Below are 19985 nucleotides of genomic sequence, written 5' to 3' on the forward strand. Positions count from 1 at the left end.
ACTCCCTGCCGCTCATCGTGGTCACGTGTGGACTCACTGCCTGCCCCGTGTCGGTTCTAACCAGCCCTCTCCCTTTGTGTTGTTTTTTCTGTTCTCTAACACTCCAGGTCCAGATAGTCTCCAAAAAAGTGAGCTACAGCCATATTCAGTCCAAGTGTGGTTCCAAGGACAATATTAAGCATGTCCCTGGAGGTGGTAATGTAAGTATGCGCTTGGGGCCGCTGGCGTCTGAGGCACCCTGGAAAGAGGGCCGCCCCGCGCTGGCGGGTGAGCGGAGTCGGGGGGACCCCGATGCTCAAATGTGTTCAGACTGAGTGTTTCTGCTGAGCCCTAAACGACAACTGGGTGACACCCACTTGGCATCTTTTGCCCCTGTGGGTGGGAGACCTTAGGGATTCAGAGACCTGGTCTGAGGGACGCGGTCTGTCTCGAGTCCACTCTTGGGGATGCAGTGGTCCTGACCTGGAGACAGATGTCCGGACTTCTCCAGAGCCCATCCTTGAGTCCTTGCTATTGTAGAGCAGGGAGTTTGTGTTCCGCGTGCTCCCACCCCTCCTGTGCCCTCCCTTCATCTCTGTGACTCTGCTCTTTCTCCTCTTCTCTCCCTGCTTCCTTCCCCCTCTTTTCTTTCTGCTCTCCTTCCCCCACTGTTTCCCTTTTCCAACCCCTTCCTCCTATTTCCTTTTCTTTCTGGCTCTTTCCCTCTCCCATCCAGACATCCTGTTTATCATGCTGCTACTCTGTGCCACCCTTAAGATCTGTGTTAGGGACACAGGTGACTGGAGCTCATAGGGAGGTCCTGGTCTAGGGAGAGATGGGGTAGATCACCATTGTCACCTGGCATGTGGAGAACACACTTGCATTTTCCACATCCCTGTGACATAGTCCTGCCCTCACCGCCTCTCCCCTCGCTTCTCTCCCACCCCAAGAGGCAGAGAGCTGCCCTGTCCTGGTCTCCCTTGGGTTCTTTCAGTTCCTTCTCCTCTCTTTCCTGACCTGGATTAAGTCCCGCTCTGCTTACCCTCTTCCTTTTTAGGCTCTGTCCCCTGCCCCCTCGGTGGTCAGTCGTCCTGCCCATGGCTTACAGAGGGCCCGACCCTGCAGTTCTGCTGTGAGGGTGCAAACATAGAACACCTCTTTCTTCCCTCCGCACAACTCCCCTACTGCACGTCCTTCCTGGTCATCTCCCCACCACTGGCTCTTCCTGGCGTGGGCAGAAACTGCATCCTTGGCACTTGGGTGGCCGGTTCTTGGCCAACTTGGAAGTTGGCCAGAGATCAGCCATCCCAGTGTGGGAAGGCAGAGGTGGGTGAAGCTTTTAAAGGCAGTGTCTGGTTAAGGTGAGAAAGATCCAACCCGTGAAGGGCGCAGGTAGGCACTGGCCCTAGCTTTTCCTCTCAGGCTTTGGCCTAGATGCAAACAGAAGGTGAACAGGGATTCTGAGGGAATTGGGTTGCGTGCATGCGTGCGTGCGTGTGTGTGACACAGAAATGCATTTATATATGTTGTGTCATGTATGTCAGAGTTCTGAAAATAGTCCTCGTTTATCTGTCACCTAGTATGGTCTTCCCACACTGCCTACACATGACTTCAAACAAGATTTTTTTGGCGAGGGAATGTACTTTTTAAAAGAGTTTTCATTTTAGGAGGTTTCCTTAAACAGCAGAGCATTAGGAAAATGCCTGTGACAGTGTTTCCAGTGGGAAGATGAGGGTAAACAGCCTGGACTAAGGCTCTGTCATGCCTTCCATCAGTCCCTCCATAAAGCCACCATAAACATACCTGTGTATAAGAAGGGTGGCCACCAGCCGTAGGCATCTAACCCCATTCCCCCACAGGGCACCCCTTCCCCCCAGAGAGAAATTCTGGGGTTACCACAGGGATTCGTGGCTTGGAACAGGATCCTGGTCAGTACTCCCCACATGTCCCCACGTACACATAAACATGCCTCTTGTTGAGAACTGAGAGGCCATAGAGTGCGAACATAGCAGCTACTTCTGTGGTTGATCCCAGTTTAAATGTTGCAGCAGTTTTAGTTCCATTTCACCCTTGCAAGGAGGGGTGTGTATGTTAATAGGTTCTGAGACCTGTTGGCAGTGTCACTTAAGTAGCAGTATTGACACCTGCAGTGGCCTGCAGGCCAGGGGCAGATCACGTGAGCACACGGCTGGAGCGAGGTGTGGGAATGCTGGGTTGGTGGTGAACAGGCTGGTGCTGGCTGCCGGGCGTCACTGCGGGCAACTTTGGGGCCAGCACGAGAAACACACGTCCTAGGCCAGAGCAGCAGCACATGGCTCCCTAAAGCCGAAGCCGTCAGTGGAGGCCGGTGGCTAGCGGGGCGGTTGGGGGTATCTTTTGGAAGCGGATTGTGGCTCTTCTATGTACCAGCCTGGGAAGGCAGAGCTTGTCTCAGAGGCTTTGTTAACTTAGTGAGATGGCAATTAAGCTTTTAAAAACGTGTATGTATGTATATATATATATATATATATATATATATATATATATATATATATATTTATTTATTTATTTATTTATTTTTGGCTGTGTTGGGTCTTCGTTGCTGCACTAGGGCTTTCTCTAGTTGCGGCGAGTGGGGGCTACCCTTCGTTGTGGTGCGCAGGCTCTAGGCCACGCAGGCTTCAGTAGTTGTGGCTCACGGGCTCTAGAGCGCAGGCTCAGTAGTTGTGGCACACGGGCTTAGTTGCTTCGCGGCCCAGGGCTCAAACCCGTGTCCCCTGCATTGACAGGCGGATTCTTAACCACTGTGCCACCAGGGAAGTCCCTAAAACTTTTAATTATAGAAATTTTCAAACATATACAAAAGTAGAAAAAATGGTAACGTGAACTGGATGTACTTTTTTTTTTGTGGTATGCAGGCCTCACTGTTGTGGCCTCTCCCGTTGCGGAGCACAGGCTCCGGATGCGCAGGCTCAGCGGCCATGGCTCACGGGCCCAGCCGCTCCGCGGCATGTGGGATCTTCCCAGACCGGGGCATGAACCTGTGTCCCCTGCATCGGCAGGCGGGCTCTCAACCACTGCGCCACCAGGGAAGCCCTGGATGTAGTTTTTTACCCAGCTTCATTTATTATCTTTGTGGCCAGTCTTATCTATAAATGCCCACCCCAGTTATTTTGAAGCCAGTTCTAGTTATATCTTTTATCTGCAAATATTCTAATATGTAACTTTAAAAGATAAGAACTCTAATATACATCTGTATATAATATAAAATCCCATAGCATGTTAAACAGGTTTGCTTAATCAGGAAACAAGTAAGGTCCATAAGTTGTGATTGGTTGATTTGTATCTTTTAATCTTAGGTTTCTCTTACTCTACAAGTTCCCTGTTCATTTTTTCTTTTTTCACGGTAATATTTTTCAAGAGTAAACTGAGTGGTTTGTCCTAGAATTTGGATTCTGCTGAGGATGTCCCCGTGGTTTCACTTAACATATTCATTAGTCCCACAGTTTTCTTTAGATTGACTCAGACTTGATTTTTTTCCCCCACATTTTTGCAAGACGTTCATAGGCAGTGGCGGTGTTTCTGTCAGGAAACATAATGTCTCACTCGTCTCGTCGTCTCACTCCTCGTGATGCTGGCGGCTGTTGATACCCAAAACCATGAGTTCAGTGAAGGTGCACTGTGGTGAGACTCTAATTCTCCTGTCCCTTCTTCATTTATTGGCTGGAGTACATCTATAAAGCGAAACTTCCCCTCATCAACTATTCTTTTTTTGAGGACTAGGTTCAGCTGTGGCACACTTTCAACAGATGTGTGGGCTCCACACCCTGGCGAGAGCCCAGCCGTGGCGAGTGACCTCTGTTGACTCCTCACAGGTCATCTCAGGGATGGCGCAAGATGAGCCTGTCACCATTGCCGAGGACACGTGGTGGCTTGCTTTAGCAGATGCCAGATCTGTGGCTGGGAAAAGTGCATTTCCCCATGCTCCTGTTTAGGGAGAATTGCAGCCTTGTTGGAAAGATGACCCAGAGTAGAGGCTGCTGTTTTGATGGTAGTAGGTACGCTATAGATGATGATTGAGCACATGAAGCGATTAGTGTTGAGCTGATGCTGAGGTCCCTTCAAGAGATAGTATGAAGAAGAGATGGAATGAGGTTAGAGCCAGGGAAGGCTTTGGAGAAGGCAGGCTCTGACCTCGGGTTTGGAGACTATAAAGAGAGCATGGGTTTGGACCTGGCAGTGTACCCCCTCTCTCTCTGAGGCAGTCATTTTTTTGTGTGTTTTCTCCTCAGGTTCAGATTCAGAACAAGAAGGTGGACATCTCTAAGGTCTCCTCCAAGTGTGGGTCCAAGGCTAACATTAAGCACAAGCCTGGTGAGTGGTGCCTCCCTTGTCCCAGGTTTCACCCTTGTGTCTCTGTCCTTCCATGAAGATTCCTGGAGCCACACACCCAGGGCACAGCAGTAGAAACAACGTAGTCCTCAGTCCCTGTCAGGGAGCGGGGATTCTGGGCACTAACCTTTTAGTTGGAGGAGGAACAGTGTGTAAGGTTTGCCATTTGCACCAGCAGTGTCTTGAGGACCTGCCGTGTGCATGGCACTGTTGACCTAGGCCTAGGGGAAAGGTGCACTATGGGCTAAGAACCCTTCTCAGCCTCCCAGGCAAGCGTTCAGGAGCTGGTGCTGAAGGAGCTCTGGAGAGTGGTGGCCGGGCCTTGCCTGTCAGACTCAAGAGCAACAGGTATTCCACCACCAGCTCCAGCAGGAGATAGGGAGCCATTCAATAACGCCGCCTGAGCCTGCCCATGTGGATCTTGCCACTACAGCAATGCAGACTCTCCTGCCAGCAGCACAGGTGGCCTGGTGCCCCCGCAGAGGCCTCTGAGCCACTGGCAATGTTGTCTGAGCAGGGCCTGCGTTCTTGCCTTGGCTGTACCCTAAGAGCCTCGTGTGTCCTAGACCCTGGGTCGGCAGCAGATTTGGGGCAGGGCCATATCTGTAGCGGCAGGCACGCTGGCTGACAGGTCTGGTGTCTCAGAGATCAGTCGCCATGGGCCAGTTAAGGTGAAGGCAAAGAAAACTCCCTTCCCTCTCAGCAAAAAATGTCATCCATTTTAGAAGGTGTTCTGTTTAAAAGGATCAAAACACTTTGGCCCTTAACTAACCTTCATTTTTCTTTCTATCTGGAAAAACCATTCTTGTGAGATACCTCCTTCCCTAGTGACACTGAGTGACTTGAGGTCCAGTTTTTGCAAGGGGCCAGAAATCCAGTGGGTAGGATACCTGGAGAATTTGGCAGGAAGCTAGGTGTTGAGGTTGGTGATAAGAGCCAAGAGGAGATGGGAGGATGAAGAAGGGCTCAAGGGAAAGCCAAGCTGAGGGGCCCGGTGGCCAGTGACAGTGCTCTGGCCCTTGATCCCGTGGCCTCACTCTGGCTGAGCTGTGAACGTTGCCTGTGTACAGACTGCCTCTCCTCTGCTCCTGCCTCTTGCCTTCCCTTCTTTTCATGACAGTGAGATTCAGTTAGACTGCTCACCTAGACCGTACTCCATCCTGTGAGTCACTGGCTCGCTGGTGACTTTGGGCAAGTCTTTCCTCTCCTCCAGTATCAGTGCTGGCAGCTGGAAAACCAGGATTCCAGGATCCTGACCCTGACCAACAGGGTGTTGATGAGGCTGAAAGCATGTGTTTGCTGTGCCTCTTCCTTTCTCATCAGAGCAGGTCACATTTTCCCCATTTCTATACTGGGCACATCCCAGTCCTTGGCCAGCCTCCTGGCTTTGCCTGTAGGGATATTTCTCTGCCACCCACAGTGACCCATTTCTGTTTGGTTCCAGGTGGAGGAGATGTCAAGATCGAAAGTCAGAAGCTGAACTTCAAGGAGAAGGCCCAGGCGAAGGTGGGATCCCTTGATAATGTGGGCCACCTGCCTGCAGGAGGCGCCGTGAAGGTAGTGAGTGGGTCCTGGCGGGGACACAACTGGGGGGTGGGGTTGTGCGGCTGGAGTCTGGGTCCCAGCAGGTGGGCACCTGTCACCGCCCCTCAGTCTCTTCAGGAGTCATGTTTCACCCACACCATTGCTGTTTCCATCGTCTGTCATCAGTCCTGAGCAAGGCAGGAGAGGTGAAGAGGCCCCAGCCCGGTCACCTCTCACCTGTCCAGCTGGAGACGGAACGTTCTCCTGAGAGCCGTGGCCTGCCTTTTTGAGCCCATCTCAGCCATGTTCGGAGGGACAGGGCTGGAGTGCAGGTCCCCACAAGGCCGGGGTCTGTGTGGTTCAGTTCTCGCAGCACCTCCTGAGACGGGAGTGTTCGGTACCTGCTCTGTGTCAGGCTCTGTTCTGGGCCTGGGAGCGGGATGGCGCATTTTTAGCTGCCCGTGACAGTAGGCCCGGCATCCACCCCCTCTGGCGGCCTGTGCGGCCGGGCTCTGGAGAGCACTCGGGCGGCGGGCTTCCCATCCTGGTTGGGCCTCTCCTCCCTTCCCTCCCTCTCTTCCCTCCGCGCTCCTTCCACAGTACTGTGAGACCTTTTGTCTGCCAAGATGCTGTCTGTCCTTTGTTCCGTGTCATCGGGTAGCAGGGGCCGTGGGGGCAGCGCCTTGCCGGCTTCCGAGGCTGAGGGTGGCTGCAGCTGCTCAGGGAGGGGTGGGCGCGGGAGAGGGGACGTGAGCAGTGCTGCGGGCCTTCCCCCTGCCTCTGACCGCGCACGCGCAGCGCGGCTCCATCCCAGCCCGCACTTTGTCCTGCCCCCCTCAGGGCTCCGTTCAAGCCCGGACTAGCTCCCTCTGTTGCAGCCTCTCAGGACGTGCTCCACACCTTGTGAGGGGCCGTTCTCTGGTCAGCACCCCCGGGGCTCTAACTTGGGTGTAGTCACTTGTCCCCGGCCACACGACGGGTGCACACAGACCAGGGCTCACGCCTGGGTCTTTCTGACCACAAGTCTTTTCTTTACTCACATCACCTCCATTTCTTATCACTTCTGGAATTATTTTTCTAACACAGAGGCCCAATTCTTTCACTGCTCTGATTTCTCCTGTTGTTGCCTTTGGGCGTTCCTGGCATGGGCGTGCCAGCCCGCCAGTGCCTTCCAGCAGCCCTCCCTCTTGTGCTCTGGACTCACACTGGGTGTCCACGGCCACCACAAGGCCTTCCTCGCCAGGCCCCCACAGTCTCCCTCACATCTCCTTGGACACCTTCTTCCCTCCTCTGTGTCCCCAGGCCCCAGAAAGGTGCCCAGCACAGAGGAGGCATGTGTCAGGGGCGCATGAATGATGGATACACAGGCAGCGCTGCCCCAGGAATGGCCGAGAAAGCCTCTCCAAACACTCGCATGTGTAGGGAGTGCCCTGGGATCCCTTAGGTCTGAGGTGGCGGCCTGCACCCCTCGGGAACTGGTTCAAGCTCCCGGAGCTCCCTAGCCCTAGTGGCTCCAGACCCACAATTTGAGATCATTCCTTAGCTTTTTTGCTAACAATCTGCTGTCATAAGTGTTTTGATCTGGCATCAGCCTTGTTGAGAAGCCAGGCACCTTTCACCTCTCATGTCAGGGGCTTCACGAAGCCTTTCGTCTCGCAGAGGAGGCTCTCAAGAGCGTGTCACTAGCCAGGCTGCACTGCTCTCCTGCCCCAGAGCCTGAGTTCTTACCCAGCACCCTGCCACCCAGACCAGGAGTTGGTCTGGCGGGTGGGGGTGGGGGAGTGGGGGACCTGGTCTCGACTCCCAGGTGACTGTACCTTGAGCCAATGGGGAGCGGCAGCAGCGGGGGTGGGGACTGTGTGTGAAACCCGCCACCATCACCATCCCACGCCCTCCCCGACTGACCCTGCACTGTCTCCCCCACTGTTTCATTTGTAGACTGAGGGCGGTGGCAGCGAGGCCCCTCCGTGTCCGGGCCCCCCAGCTGGGGAGGAGCCGGCCGTCCCTGAGGCAGCGCCCGAAGCTGGCGCCCCCACTTCAGCCAGTGGCCTCAGTGGCCACACCACCCTGGCAGGGGGTGGTGACCAAAGGGAGGCCCAGACCTTGGACAGCCAGATCCAGGAGACAAGTAAGTGGCTGGGCTCGGCCTAAGGGCCAGCCAGAGGCCCTGCCACTGGCTGCAGATTGAAACTCCTTTGTTTTCTGACCGGAGTGTGGCCTGAATTTTAACGAAGCAACCTTTTATTTTCCAGGCATCTAATGATGACATTCTGGTCTCGTCTTCCGTCCCCCGTGTCCCCCCTCTCGTCTCCCCCCGTCACCCTCTCCCTTCCCTCCTCCTGTGTCACTGCAGATTGAGACCTACAGGCTGACGTTCCGGGCAAACGCCAGGGCCCGCACCGACCACGGGGCCGACATTGTCTCCCGCCCCCCTCCACTTCCCTGGCGGCCCCAGCTCAGGCACCTGGGCCCCTAGCTCCCTCTCCCGGGCTGCCATCTAGGCCTCTCCCTCCCTCCCCTCCCGCCTGCCTCACTTGCCCAGGGTGGCAGCAGCCCCGCCCCCGTGCTCCCTCCACTCCCGGCCCCAGACCCAGCTCCCTGCTTGGCTCCTCACCATTGCGCCGCTGCTCCGAGGAGGTTGGGTGGAAAGTGGGGTGGAGGAGGCTAGTTCAGTACCTCCTGGGATCTGGGTGGGGGGAGCCGGAGTCCAACCTCCTCTTTGTTTGGGTTTTTTGGACCAAACCCAAGAAAAACTGACATACCCTTCCTCCTCCCTGGTCCAGTTGGAGGGAAGAGTGGAAGTGGATATCCACATGACAGCTGGGTGCTGACTGCGTACCCTGGAGCCTGCTAAGCCACTGCCTCTTCCATTGACCCCACAGTGGTGCCCACCTCGCAGGTGGCGCCAGGCACTTCTTGCTGCCCTCCCCCAAGTTAGTCAGGGGCAATGCTGCCTGTCCCCGCTGCTTCCCATACCTACCTAGCTGCTGTCACACTTTATCTTTTTTTTTTTAAATAACCTGAAAACCGGTGGAGTAGTTTTGCAGGTTGAAGCCATGTCTGAATGAAAGTCGTTGGTAGGTGTTAAAGGAAACAGGGAGGGGAGATCTTGAAGCCTCCAGCCGGGAGGTGAGGCATTGGAGGCTGCCCTGGCTTGGGCAGCCCCGGAGGTGGTGTGGACAGGGCAGGTGCAGTGGGGGACTGTGGGCTAGAGGGCAGGCAGGGACAGCTAGGGGCTGGTCAGAGTGTGGACTGGTGGTTCTGGCATTTTGTGTGTATGCTGCTTTTCTTTTCTAACCAAGAGGCTGGTTTTGGCATCTATGTCTGTTTCATTCCCTGGGATCCGGTGGGAGACAAGGTTGGGCTGGAAAGGGACATGGAGGTCAAATTCCTCCAAGCCTACAACCTAGGACACTCGAGCCCTCAGTTGCCAGGGAGCCCGATGTGTTCAGAACTCATGTGGATAGTGGGGAATCAAGTCTGGAAATTTAAAAATAAGTACATGAGATGGGCCATCCAGACTCCCTTACGGCCTGACTGGAGAGGGGAAGAGAGGAGAGGCGAGGCCAACCTAAGGGGTGTGTCCTGGTTAGGCCTGGTCTTGGGATGGCTGCAATGATAAGTCCCGGGAATTGTATTGACACGAAGATTCTTATTGCACTTGTATTTTTTGTATTAAAGTTTGCATGGTTTCTAATAAAGGATTAAAACGTAACAGTTTGTAGTGAAATGGCCTGGGAGTCTCCAAGGCTTCTCCTCTGGAAGAGCATTTTCTGCAGCGCAGACTTGGCCCCTCACACTCTCCACCTCCTCCTCTGGCTTCCGTTGGCACTGAGAAGGTGGGAGCTGTTGACCTAGGATCAGATTCGAAGTCCATGTAGAGGGAGGATGTCTGGGCTGGGCAGGTGCTCTCCCTTTCTGAGGTAGCATTTTCTCCAGGGAGGTTCGACGCCATCTCCCCAGCTCCCCAAGCACATACCAAGAAATTGCAGGGGTCTTGTGGAAAAAGCACTCCCAGGGCCAGAGACTGTCCACACAGTGCTTCAACGGCGCCAGGGACATCAGGGCATCCGTGTTTTGTCTGCAAGAAAGGGTGAGATGAAACTGGGAGGACGCAGTGGGAGGTGGGGTGCCAGATGCAGTGGGGTGACAGTGCTGGGCCTAAAGGTACCTGCACCTGTGTTGATGCTGGGGTGGACAAGCAGCTCTGGGTCCTTTTGCTCCGTTGGCCAAAGGTAGGGGTGGGAGAGGTGACCCCGGCGGAGAGCACTCTAGGGGGCGCTGGAGTGGTCAGTGTTCTGAAAGGTGGTTTGGTCACAGCTCCCTTGAAGGGTCCCACAAGCCAGAGAAGCTGAGAAAGCTGCCCTGACAGGTGGGACCAGAGGCCCTGTGTGCTGTGTTCTATTCTGCAGCCGTTGGGGCTGGAACGTTTCTGTACTTCCCCATTTGCTTATGGCTCAGCCGTTAACCATGTTGATCTGTGATTGTTGTTACGACTTCCAGAACAAATAAAGCTCGTATGTCCCACCACACAGGCCCTGTCTTCTGTATACGTCCTGGTTGTCTGCATCTTCAGCATCCCAGGCCCCCACAGCCCCCAGCTTGTCCCCTTGCATCGAGGGACTGGGGTGCAGCGTGCAGTCTCGACCTCAGCCCCTCGTCTGTGAATCTGTGGCTGTGACTAAAGGTTAAGGCTGCTTGTGGAACTTCTCCCTCCCCCGTTTGCCTGGGTTAGGAGGTGGCAGCCAGCCAGAGAGGATCCACGCTGCCGGCCCTGCCGCACACGCAAGGACACTGCCTCCCACCGCGGCTGTGACGACGACGACTAGACTGGGCCAAGCAGCACAAGCCAAGAACCCGCATGAGTGGTTCAAGCTCCTGAGGGCTGGGTTCGAAGCCGTTTTGCTCTAAGACTTTGGGGACCTCCCTTCTGAGCCTTCACTTTCCCTCTTGGTTTGGGGAGCCCCAGCGGATAGCGATGCTCACAAGGGATAAATAGAACTTTATTTTAAATAAACATTTGCACTCTGTACATGGCCCCAGCAGAGACGGGGCTTAATCGTCGGCTGTCTTGCGCACGTCAAAGCTGCCACAGGGCCCGCGCAGCAGCTCTGCCAGCAGCGCAAGCAGCTGCCCGTGCTCCTCCTGCACGCAGGGCGGCAGTGCAGCCAGCTCGCTGCGCAGGCTCCGCTCCACCATGCGGCCCAGGGCCCGGCGCAGCTCCCGCAGCAGCCGCACAGTGCGTGAGTCGCCCTCCAGCCGCAGCAGGTCGCTGTCACTAAGGGAGATGGTGGCCCGGCGCCCATCATCTAGAGGAAGGGAGAGACGCGCGGAACCCGGGTGAGTGAGGCCGGACCCCTGAAGAGACAAGAGCAGCTAGAGGAGTGGTGGGGCGGGAGGTGTGCAGGTACCCACCACGGATGTGGACGTCCCCGTCGGTCAGTAGCAGCACAGCTAGTGGGTGCACCTGGGAGGAGTCCCGGACAAAGACGCTGCCGTTGGACTTGACAGCCATGAAATACGTCAGCCATCGGCTCCGCAGCCTTGTGGCCTCCCTAGGGAACGAAGAGCTGGGTGAGGCCCCCTGCTGAACCATCCGAGCTGCCCCACCCCAGCCTGACAGTCCCCCCACCTGTTAATGGTTGACTTGTGCAGCAAGATGTTGCCAGATTTGGTCCTATACGTGACACTGTTGGGCTTGAACTTGCCCTGCCGGGTCACCTTGCCCTGCCTCACCTGCGAGGATGAAGAAGGTGGGTGGGTTGAGCAAGGAGCTGGGGTGGAAGGAGAGGTCATGGCCTGGGGCCCCCTCCCCAAGGCAGCACCTGGATGAGGTTGGGGTAGAGACCCGCCATCAGCACACCCTTCACCAGCTCCTCCTCCTCACTGTACTCGTTGCACTGGGCAGAGGCCAGGGTGCAGTCCGAGGGCTTCCCCACCAGGAAAGCCTCATAAATGTTCTCTGAGAACTGCTTGATGAGTCCTAGGGAGGCAAAGTCAGGGTGAACCTAAGGCCCCTGGTTCACAGCTCACTGTGCACCGGCCCAGTGCGAGTGGGAAGGGTGGAGGGGCTCAGGGCAGCTTGGGACCCGCTGACCGTGGATGAAGCGCAGGCTGGGCGCATAGAGCAGGTTTTCCTCCAGGTAGTTCTCACGAGAGCTGCGGTCCTGCCAGCGCAGCACCTCCTCCCAGCCGGACACAGCCCGCACGAACGCCAGGTGGTCACTGCCACTGTCGTGGCTCAACAGTGCCTTCACCTGGGAGGGGAGGAGGGTGCCAGGGTCACAGGGCAGGGACCAGAGGAAGCCACCTCGGGACCAAAGGGAGCGGAGGGCCGGAAGGGAGAGCAGAGGGCCACGCAAAGGCACTGGGTCTGACCTTGTCCACCTCCGCCCGGTTCTGCAGGCTGCTGCTGAAGGGGTCCCGGGTGAGGCAGGAAACAACCACTAGCAGCGGGTGCAGGCAACGGAAGATGGCAGCCAACACTATGGCCTTGGCCAGCCGTGGGTCAGTGGAGATGTGGGCCAGGCGCTGCCCCAGAGTGGTCAGGTACTCCCGCTGGTCCAGCACCCCTGCAAGCTCAGAGGTCAGTCCCGCCCCTGACAGCCATTCCGCAGCCCGGCGCCCAGCCCTGCACCACTCACCGATCTCCTGGAGCAAGATCACAGCCTCGTCCACCGCCTTGATGTTTGGACTGTCCACGGCCTTGGAGAGGAACTCCACTGCCTACAGCACGAACGAGGCACAGCCCATTAGCCCGCACCCCACGTGCACGTTCTCAGGGCCCACCCCACCCACCTCTGCCGCACCGTCTTCTCTGGCATGTGGATCTTGGCTTGCAGCACCAGGTTCTCGAGGGGCGTGCGCAGGATCTCCGGCACCTGGAAAGGGGCCATCTTCTCCAGCCGGCTCCGCGGGAAGAGGTGGTAGGCAAAGCCTGACTGGCAGCGGCCCGCCCGGCCCCGGCGCTGGATCACGTTGGCTCGTGACACCCACACGGTCTCCAGGCAGGACACCTGGGGGAGGGGGCAGGTGAGCAGCCACACAGACCACACGCCTTCCTCCATGCTCCCCTGTGCCTGGCCTTCACCTCACTCAGCTCCTCAACTGCCCCCCACAGCAGGGACACTGAAATCCCACAGGTGTGGCCTTCTCCAGACACACAGGCCCAGGGTAGATCTGGGCTGGGGCGGGGCCAGGAGATGGGTGCCACCTTGGTCTTCAGGTCGTAGCGTTCCTCCTTGTGCAGACCGCTGTCCACCACGTGCACAATGTCATTGATTGTGATGGAGGTCTCAGCAATGTTGGTGGCCAAGACAATCTTGCGCACCCCAACAGGAGGCTGCTGGAATATGGCCTTCTGGTCCATCATGGGGATGTTGGAGTGCACTGGCGGGCAGCAAGAACACACTGGTCACGGGCACTGCTCTGGCCGAAACCTCCCCATATGAGGGTAGGCAAGGATTTTGACCCCATTTTGATGACACTGAAGTCCAGATCAGTAATATGCCCAGTAGAGGTCACAAAGCCAGCAAAAAAGTAGTGCAGCCTATTAAGAAACCCAAGGCCCTGAGCCCCAGGTGAGTCACTCCCCAGGACAGAGGGCAAGCCTGGTGTCGGGGGCCACCATCCTTGCACACATGCTCTCACCTGGCAGGATGAGGTACTTGCTCTCATGCATGCCCAGGGCCTCCTGGAGGCGTTGCTGCACTCCTTTGATCTCCTGCCACCCAGGCAGGAAGCAGAGGATCCCACCTGTAAAGGGCCCTGCAGGCATGAGCTAGTGGCTCCCGGCAGATGGAGAGCAGGGTGGGCACAGGGCAGAGAAGAAAGCACCCACCTGGTTCCCCGCGGGCATCAATGTGCAGAACCAGATCAGTCACGAGGTCCAAATCGAGAGCGCATTCATCCTCAGACTGGGGTGGGGGAAGAGAGGCCAGTCACAGCCCCGGGGCCAGGGGTCGTGCACAGGACACGGCCACCGCGACTCGGTGAGGTCAAGGCACGTGACACATCACCTCCAACCCTCACCACACCCGTGTCAAGCAGGCCTGATCATTCCCATTTCTAGCAAGGAAACCAAGGCTTGGGAAGGAGGAGGGGAATCCATGGAGAAAAGGCCAGGAGCCGTGGGCAGGATGGGGCAGGCGTATCCCCTCACCTCGTGGTGCCGATGCCGGTGTGGGTACTGGTGTTTGCCCAGCTTGGCCAGGATATCCTCCAGGTAGTGCTCCTTGACAGGGTACATGAAGCCAGGCACCTTGATGACAGGGCAGCCACCAAAGTAGCGAGAGAAGCGCTCGTTATCGCCTGTGGCACTCATGAGCACCAGCCGCAGGGCTGGGTTGAGCCGCTGCAGGCCCTTGAGCAGAATCAGCAGGAAGTCCGTGTTCACGTCCCGCTCATGCACCTCGTCCACGATGACATGGCTCACGCCCTCCAGGCTGGGGTTGCTCTGCAGCTTCCGTAGCAGGATGCCCACTGTACAGAAGAGCAGAGCCCCACCTCGGGCTGGAGGCTTGCTTTCCAACCGCACCTGGAAGCCCACGTTCCGGCGCAGGGAGGGGCCCAGTTCGTGGCTAACCCGCTGTGCCACGGATACAGCCGAGATGCGGCGCGGCTGAGTGATGATCACGTTGCAGCGAGCACCTCGGCCCTCTGTCACATAGCGCTCCAGCAGCAGCTGCGGGATGCGCGTGGTCTTCCCACAGCCCGTGTCCCCAGCGATGACCACCACCGGGTGCTGCTCGATGGCACTGAGGATGGTGTCCCGATGAGGGTCCACAGGGAGCTGGGGGGCCTCCTGCCAGACTGGCCCTCGCCGCCGCCACAGCTCCAGCAGGCTCTGGCTCAGACGCAGCTCCTCTGTTTCTGACAGGGGCATGTAGGGCTTGCCTGTGATAGGGTCACCCAGCGGCCCCGAGTCCTTGCCCAAGGGCAAGATGTCATCACTCTGCAGCCGGAGCTCTGGGGAGATCCATGAACTGTCCATGGGGTACTGAGGGACGGGAGAGGCAAACAAAATGGTGAAGAGAAATACATTCTTCTCATTTACCCACAGCCAGCCAGCCCCTCCACACAATTCACCTTGGCCAGAGGCTATGGCCCACTCGCGGGGCAGGACTCAGTCCTCAACTGCCATGGGACCCTCGTGGGCAAGACAGGACTGCTCAGGGCAAGGGTACACCCAGGCTCCATCCCCAGTGGGGAAAGCGGGGAATCACTACCACCTGCTGCAGGTGAAAGCTTTTGGTCTGGGTAGATGAAGGCGGGCAGGGGAGGAAGAATGTGGGGATTCTCTTACGTGGTTCAGGAAGGTCTCTATCTTGCGGAGGATGGGTTCAGGCACCTGGATGGTACACGGCCGGCGCTGCGTCTCACCCAGCTCACGCAAGGAGGCCAGGTTATACATGGCGTGGGTGAGCGGCTCGTTGTTCCGGTCCACCAGGCCCAGGCTCTGCAGAGGGGACATGAGCGGCTGGTCTATGCCTGTCTCCCCAGAACTGGCCCAGACCTGCTCAGGAGCTTGAGAGAAGTCGTGCAGAGCAACCTCTTTTCTAAGACATTTTTGGGTTTGGGCCGATATGGTGCAGAAGGGAGAAATTAGGAACCAGGAAAATGTTAAGTCTCCACCAAAAAAAAAAAAAAAAAAAAGTTAAAAATGATTCAAGGGCTTCCCTGGTGACACAGTGGTTGAGAGTCCGCCTGCCGATGCGGGGGACACAGGTTCGTGCCCTGGTTCAGGAAGATCCCACATGCCGCGGGGCGGCTGGGCCCGTGAGCCATGGCCGCTGAGCCTGCACGTCCGGAGCCTGTGCTCCGCAATGGGACAGGCCACAACAGTGAGAGGCCCGCGTACCGCAAAAAAAAAAAAAAAAAAAAAAAAAAAGATTCAAGTAAAACCAGACCTGGTGTGTCTGAGTGTTACAGCCCCTACCCGTGCAGATGGGCACCGCAAAGAATCCTCTCCCCGAGCAGCCGGAGTCCCCACAGCAGCCCAGGTCACCTCCATGAATCCCCACCTGAGACAGGCGGGCCAGGCCCTGAGCCACCCCGGAACCCAGGCACAGGCTCCTCTGCCTTCGCTGCCCGCCCACCCCACCAACCGCCGCCACATTTCACGTCCAGCTGCCACACCTCCACCTGTTTCTGCATGATACCCAGTCCACCGTACAAACGTACATGGAAGTTCCCGTAAATACCTACTTATACAACTTGATAAAATATGCCACTGGAAGGGAAACTGTTTTATTTCCCTGTATGCCCAAAGCCACCCCACCAGAAATAAGACAAAGCATTCCAACACATTGGGCAAATGTGGAAAACCAGTCATTTTCCCCTATAGTCTGTCATGTCCGGATTCCACATACCCTCCAAAACCCAGAGCAAACACTCCCTCCTTTAAGAAGTCTACCTGCACCGGGACCAATCCCCTTTCCCAGCCTCCTCGTGCCAGAACAAAAGAGGTGCCAACAGGGCCACCTTGCTGCAGGGGAGGCCTCTGTCCTTTCCCAGGACTGTGAGAATTTATCTACAGCCTCTCTGACCGGGGGCAGTGAGCTGCTCTCAGAACGCTGCTGCCTCCTGGAAGCTTGCTCCTTCCTGAGACAGGCCTCTAACATGCTGAGGGTCTTCTCATCACTTTTTTGTCTGTTTTTGTTTTTTGTCAATGCATTTATTTTTCAGTTTCAATCTGTAATGGTTGCTTAATAAAATCAGTCAGCAAAAAGTGATTTTTTGGGGACAAATGTGGACATTAGCAGATGGAACAATGGTGACAGGTGCAATCTTATTCCAACGTTCGTTTTCACAAATTTGAATTAAATGCTCCCAGGACACTGGAAATACCCTACTAAAACAAGAGTTCTTGGAACAAGTTCATCATCACTGTTTTTGTCTATCAAATTAAAATTCAGACCTCCTCAAAGTTCTCCCAGTTAGCCCTAGTTCTGTCCTCTTGAGCCACAGGTAATGACACATCCATTCCCTCTCACCACTTACCTGAGCCCATCCCTCTTCAGTTCTCCGGGATCTTGTTACCCCTCACAATCAGCTCTACCTAAAATTCAGTTCCCAGAGCCAAATGTACACCAAAGGTATATCCGACCATTCAGAGTAAAACAGGGCCTCCTTCCTCTCTTATTCTGCAAACCAGACCCCCAGGGTTCACGTAACTCCCACAACTGGGCTATCAGCTGACCTCCAAAGCCTCTTCAAAATGACTGCTAGCTGTAAGCCCCACTGCCTTCACCTGCACGTTGATCCCTTCAATCTTCATCCTAGATGAACGTCGCATGGTTTGTCTGGGCCACAAAGCCCAAGTTACCAAGATCTTTCTAGATACCAAGTCTGTCCCTCAACAGAGACATTTCTCCAGCTCCATACCATTCAGAATGATGAGCATGTCTCCTCCTGGCTTCACCCAGGTTCCAGCCAACAGTGCTGAAACGGCTGAGCTCATGGGCAAAGCACCTCCACAGGGACTGTGGAGAAGCCCTGGAAACAGCACCCCACAGCCTGACAAGCAAGGATGGGACACCAGATACTTATGTGCCCAGGCCGAAAGCCTGGCAGTGGTAGATTTCATTTCCTGGAAAAGTGGACCATTTGCCAAGGGTATCAGGGAGCTCCAAGACATCTCATGCATCACACCAGGGACCTTGCACTCACCTTCAGTTTCTTACAAGCCAGGGCTGCCGCCTTATTCTCTGCCTCTGCTTTGCGACGCCCTTTGGCGACAAAGGTCATGGGACAGGGCCAGAGTAGGGTGAGGGTGGACAGCTTGGTCTTGGTGCCCACAGTATGGAACTGCATGAGGTTCTACACAAAGGGCAAGAGAGATGGTTACAAAAGGGAGGGAATGAAAACAACCAGGAGTTCTCAGAATGCCAAGGGACACAGAGATGGATTTAACCCCCATCTGAGCAGGTACCAAGCATCAGCCACAAAAGAAGTGCCACTGGACAGGCAGAAGCCAGCCCTGTGGGGCTGCAGCTCCCGGATCCTGGTCTTGCTTCTCCTGTGGTACCATGATTTCACAACAGGAAACGGCATCTGGGCAACGCCACTACCTGCCCTCCTAGCCCACTGTCCTCTCAGCACTTTCAGAGCAAACAGGTGTGATGGTAGCTGCAGGCTGAAGCTGTCAACACAAGCTAAAAACCAAGCACATCCTGGGGGATCAAAAAGGCCTTGAGAGCAGCTCTGCTTAACCAAAGCCCCTCAGCCTGACAACAAAGACGAAAACCTTAGCAAGTCAGCCACCCCCTCCCCAAACCCTCCTTTCCTGCCCGCAACCCTTGAACAGATACATAGGTCTTCCACTCCTACAGCCCCCAGCCCCCTCCCTGTGCTCCAGTGTTCTGACTTCCAATCTGTCCCCGCTGCTTCAACCCTCCAAGGACCTGGAGTTCCCCCAGCTGGCCCAGGCTGGGCTTGGAGAATGGGCATCTTCAGCCCCCCCATACACCCGTAGTCTCCCTCCCACCTGGTCTGGAGGAAAACCAGACTTGACCAAGCCAGCTCCCTAGTCACACATATAGGAGACCCAGCTCACCTTGGCTGTGGAGGACGATGTCGCTATCTGAATCACCTTGGCCAGAAGGTTCTTGGGAAGCGGAAACTGGGTCAGAGCCCTAATAGCACTGTCGTCATCCGTCATTTCAAAGGAACCCCCCCTGGGAGGACCGAAAGTTTAGGTGAAAAAGCACTCTCTCTTCCTGGGCCAATTTCACCTGCTCTGAGACCCAGGAGCTAGGATACTGCATAGCTGCAGGAGGCTGGGGCATTTCCACTTGGCCTGTGATCCTCTCACAGACACAAAGCACATCTGGCGCTCCCTCAGTTCCCCCAAACTGAGGAGGGTAGGGGCAGGGGGCAGGCAGAGTAGTTACTGGGCCTCTGAAGGACCCAAGTATGAGCTGGAGGGAGGGTCCGTGCTGCTGTTTCGCAAAAGCCCAGCCATACAGTACATGGCCAAAAATGGCTTTCCCCAAGAACAGGTAGATGTACCTGTGAATAACTGAGACACAGACTGAGATGTGGGGCAGGGGCCCTCCCATCTCAGAGAAGACTCCCTGGGAACATGCCCCACCCCATGTCAAGGTGCAGCCAGCTTCCCCTGCATTCCCTGCCCCTGGCTGTACCTCGAATCCCTGAGTGGGGTGTGGGAGTCCTGCTGGGTCATAGACAGAAATTCAGTGACATCAATGGTCCCCTCTTCTAGCTCTTCCTCCTCATCCTCCTCTTCCTCCCGGCCCAAGGAGCGGGATAGGCCCCCAGGTCCCCCTGGCCGGATGCTCTCAGGATTCAGCTGCCGCCAGGAAGTAGGTGGCATGGTGGGTTCTGGGCGCCACCAGCTGTCAGCCGGAGAGCCAAAGCGATCGGCTAGCACGCGGTATTTGGCTGCATCAAACAGCTCATTCCGGGGACCCAGCAGACCCCAGCCCTGGGGAAAAAAGGGGCGTTGTGAGGGCCCATACCACTCTCACACCTCAGGCTGCTCGGAACCTGCCCAGTTACACCGTAAGTCCCTCATGTGTGGGAGCCATGCTTTTTCACCTGTCTACTCACCTCAGGCCCTAGTCCAGAACTGGGCACAGAGAGAGCACTTAACATGTCTACCTTCAACAGATGAAAATGACAAGGTAAATTCTTACAGCTATTAAGACAAAAGACCAAAGAAACAAAACAAAACAAAGAAAAACCCCACAGGACAACGGGAAGCAGATGCACTCACAAAGTGAACTAGAAAGCTTCAGTGAGTGTAGCGATTAGGAAATATGTCGTCTACACCATAAAACAGATATACCTCTGACACAAGAATCCTATGCTGGGAACATAGTCTAGAAATAACACCAAACGTTTTTAAAGCCAGTTATACAAAAATATTATTTTTAAAAATATTACAGTTTCATTTTTTTCTAGAGAAAATCAAATAAGACATTTGTTGAGTCTCTAGCATGTACAAAGCAACATGCTTGCCACCCTAGGCACCATCAGGAGAGAGGAGACCTGGTCTCTGCCCTCAAGAAGCTCAGAATCTAAGAGGCAGAAGAAAAATGCAGAAAAACAGAGTCTAAAGAACAAAAAAATAAGCAAGAAGCTAGAAG

The 19985-nt window shown here is 55.7% G+C and overlaps 2 protein-coding genes across 70 annotated transcripts in view; one reads left to right on the forward strand and one right to left on the reverse strand.

Annotated features, from left to right (window-relative positions):
• Nucleotides 1–10404, forward strand: part of MAP4 (microtubule associated protein 4) — a 163241-nt gene extending 152837 nt beyond the window's left edge. For 34 of the 50 annotated variants that reach the window (XM_067044386.1, XM_059076949.2, XM_067044396.1 and 31 more), the window contains 5 exons: nt 108–200; nt 4251–4332; nt 5795–5907; nt 7813–8002; nt 8127–10404. In XM_067044386.1, the coding sequence (XP_066900487.1) occupies nt 108–200; nt 4251–4332; nt 5795–5907; nt 7813–8002; nt 8127–8134 (486 nt within the window). In that variant the 3' untranslated portion in view covers nt 8135–10404. The remainder of the gene's footprint in view (nt 1–107; nt 201–4250; nt 4333–5794; nt 5908–7812; nt 8003–8126) is intronic. The other 16 variants (XM_067044420.1, XM_067044421.1, XM_067044415.1 and 13 more) reach the window with 4 other exon arrangements.
• Nucleotides 10405–10856: 452 nt separating this feature from the next.
• DHX30 (DExH-box helicase 30) overlaps nt 10857–19985 on the reverse strand; it is a 30826-nt gene continuing 21697 nt past the window's right edge. For 12 of the 20 annotated variants that reach the window (XM_067044433.1, XM_067044434.1, XM_067044437.1 and 9 more), the window contains 16 exons: nt 19020–19321; nt 18431–18551; nt 17545–17694; nt 15179–15331; nt 14036–14872; nt 13715–13790; nt 13525–13629; nt 13088–13263; nt 12684–12890; nt 12519–12600; nt 12253–12446; nt 11972–12131; nt 11700–11857; nt 11507–11610; nt 11290–11429; nt 10857–11183 (listed from right to left, as the gene is read on the reverse strand). In XM_067044433.1, coding sequence (XP_066900534.1) covers nt 10930–11183; nt 11290–11429; nt 11507–11610; nt 11700–11857; nt 11972–12131; nt 12253–12446; nt 12519–12600; nt 12684–12890; nt 13088–13263; nt 13525–13629; nt 13715–13790; nt 14036–14872; nt 15179–15331; nt 17545–17694; nt 18431–18551; nt 19020–19321 — 3219 coding nt within the window. In that variant the 3' untranslated portion in view covers nt 10857–10929. Of the gene's footprint in view, nt 11184–11289; nt 11430–11506; nt 11611–11699; nt 11858–11971; nt 12132–12252; nt 12447–12518; nt 12601–12683; nt 12891–13087; nt 13264–13524; nt 13630–13714; nt 13791–14035; nt 14873–15178; nt 15332–17544; nt 17695–18430; nt 18552–19019; nt 19322–19446; nt 19498–19985 lie in introns of all 20 variants that reach the window. The other 8 variants (XM_067044430.1, XM_067044441.1, XM_067044439.1 and 5 more) reach the window with 1 other exon arrangement.

The sequence above is a fragment of the Kogia breviceps genome, chromosome 10, assembly GCF_026419965.1.
Source record: "Kogia breviceps isolate mKogBre1 chromosome 10, mKogBre1 haplotype 1, whole genome shotgun sequence".
Classification (NCBI taxonomy): domain Eukaryota; kingdom Metazoa; phylum Chordata; class Mammalia; order Artiodactyla; family Physeteridae; genus Kogia; species Kogia breviceps.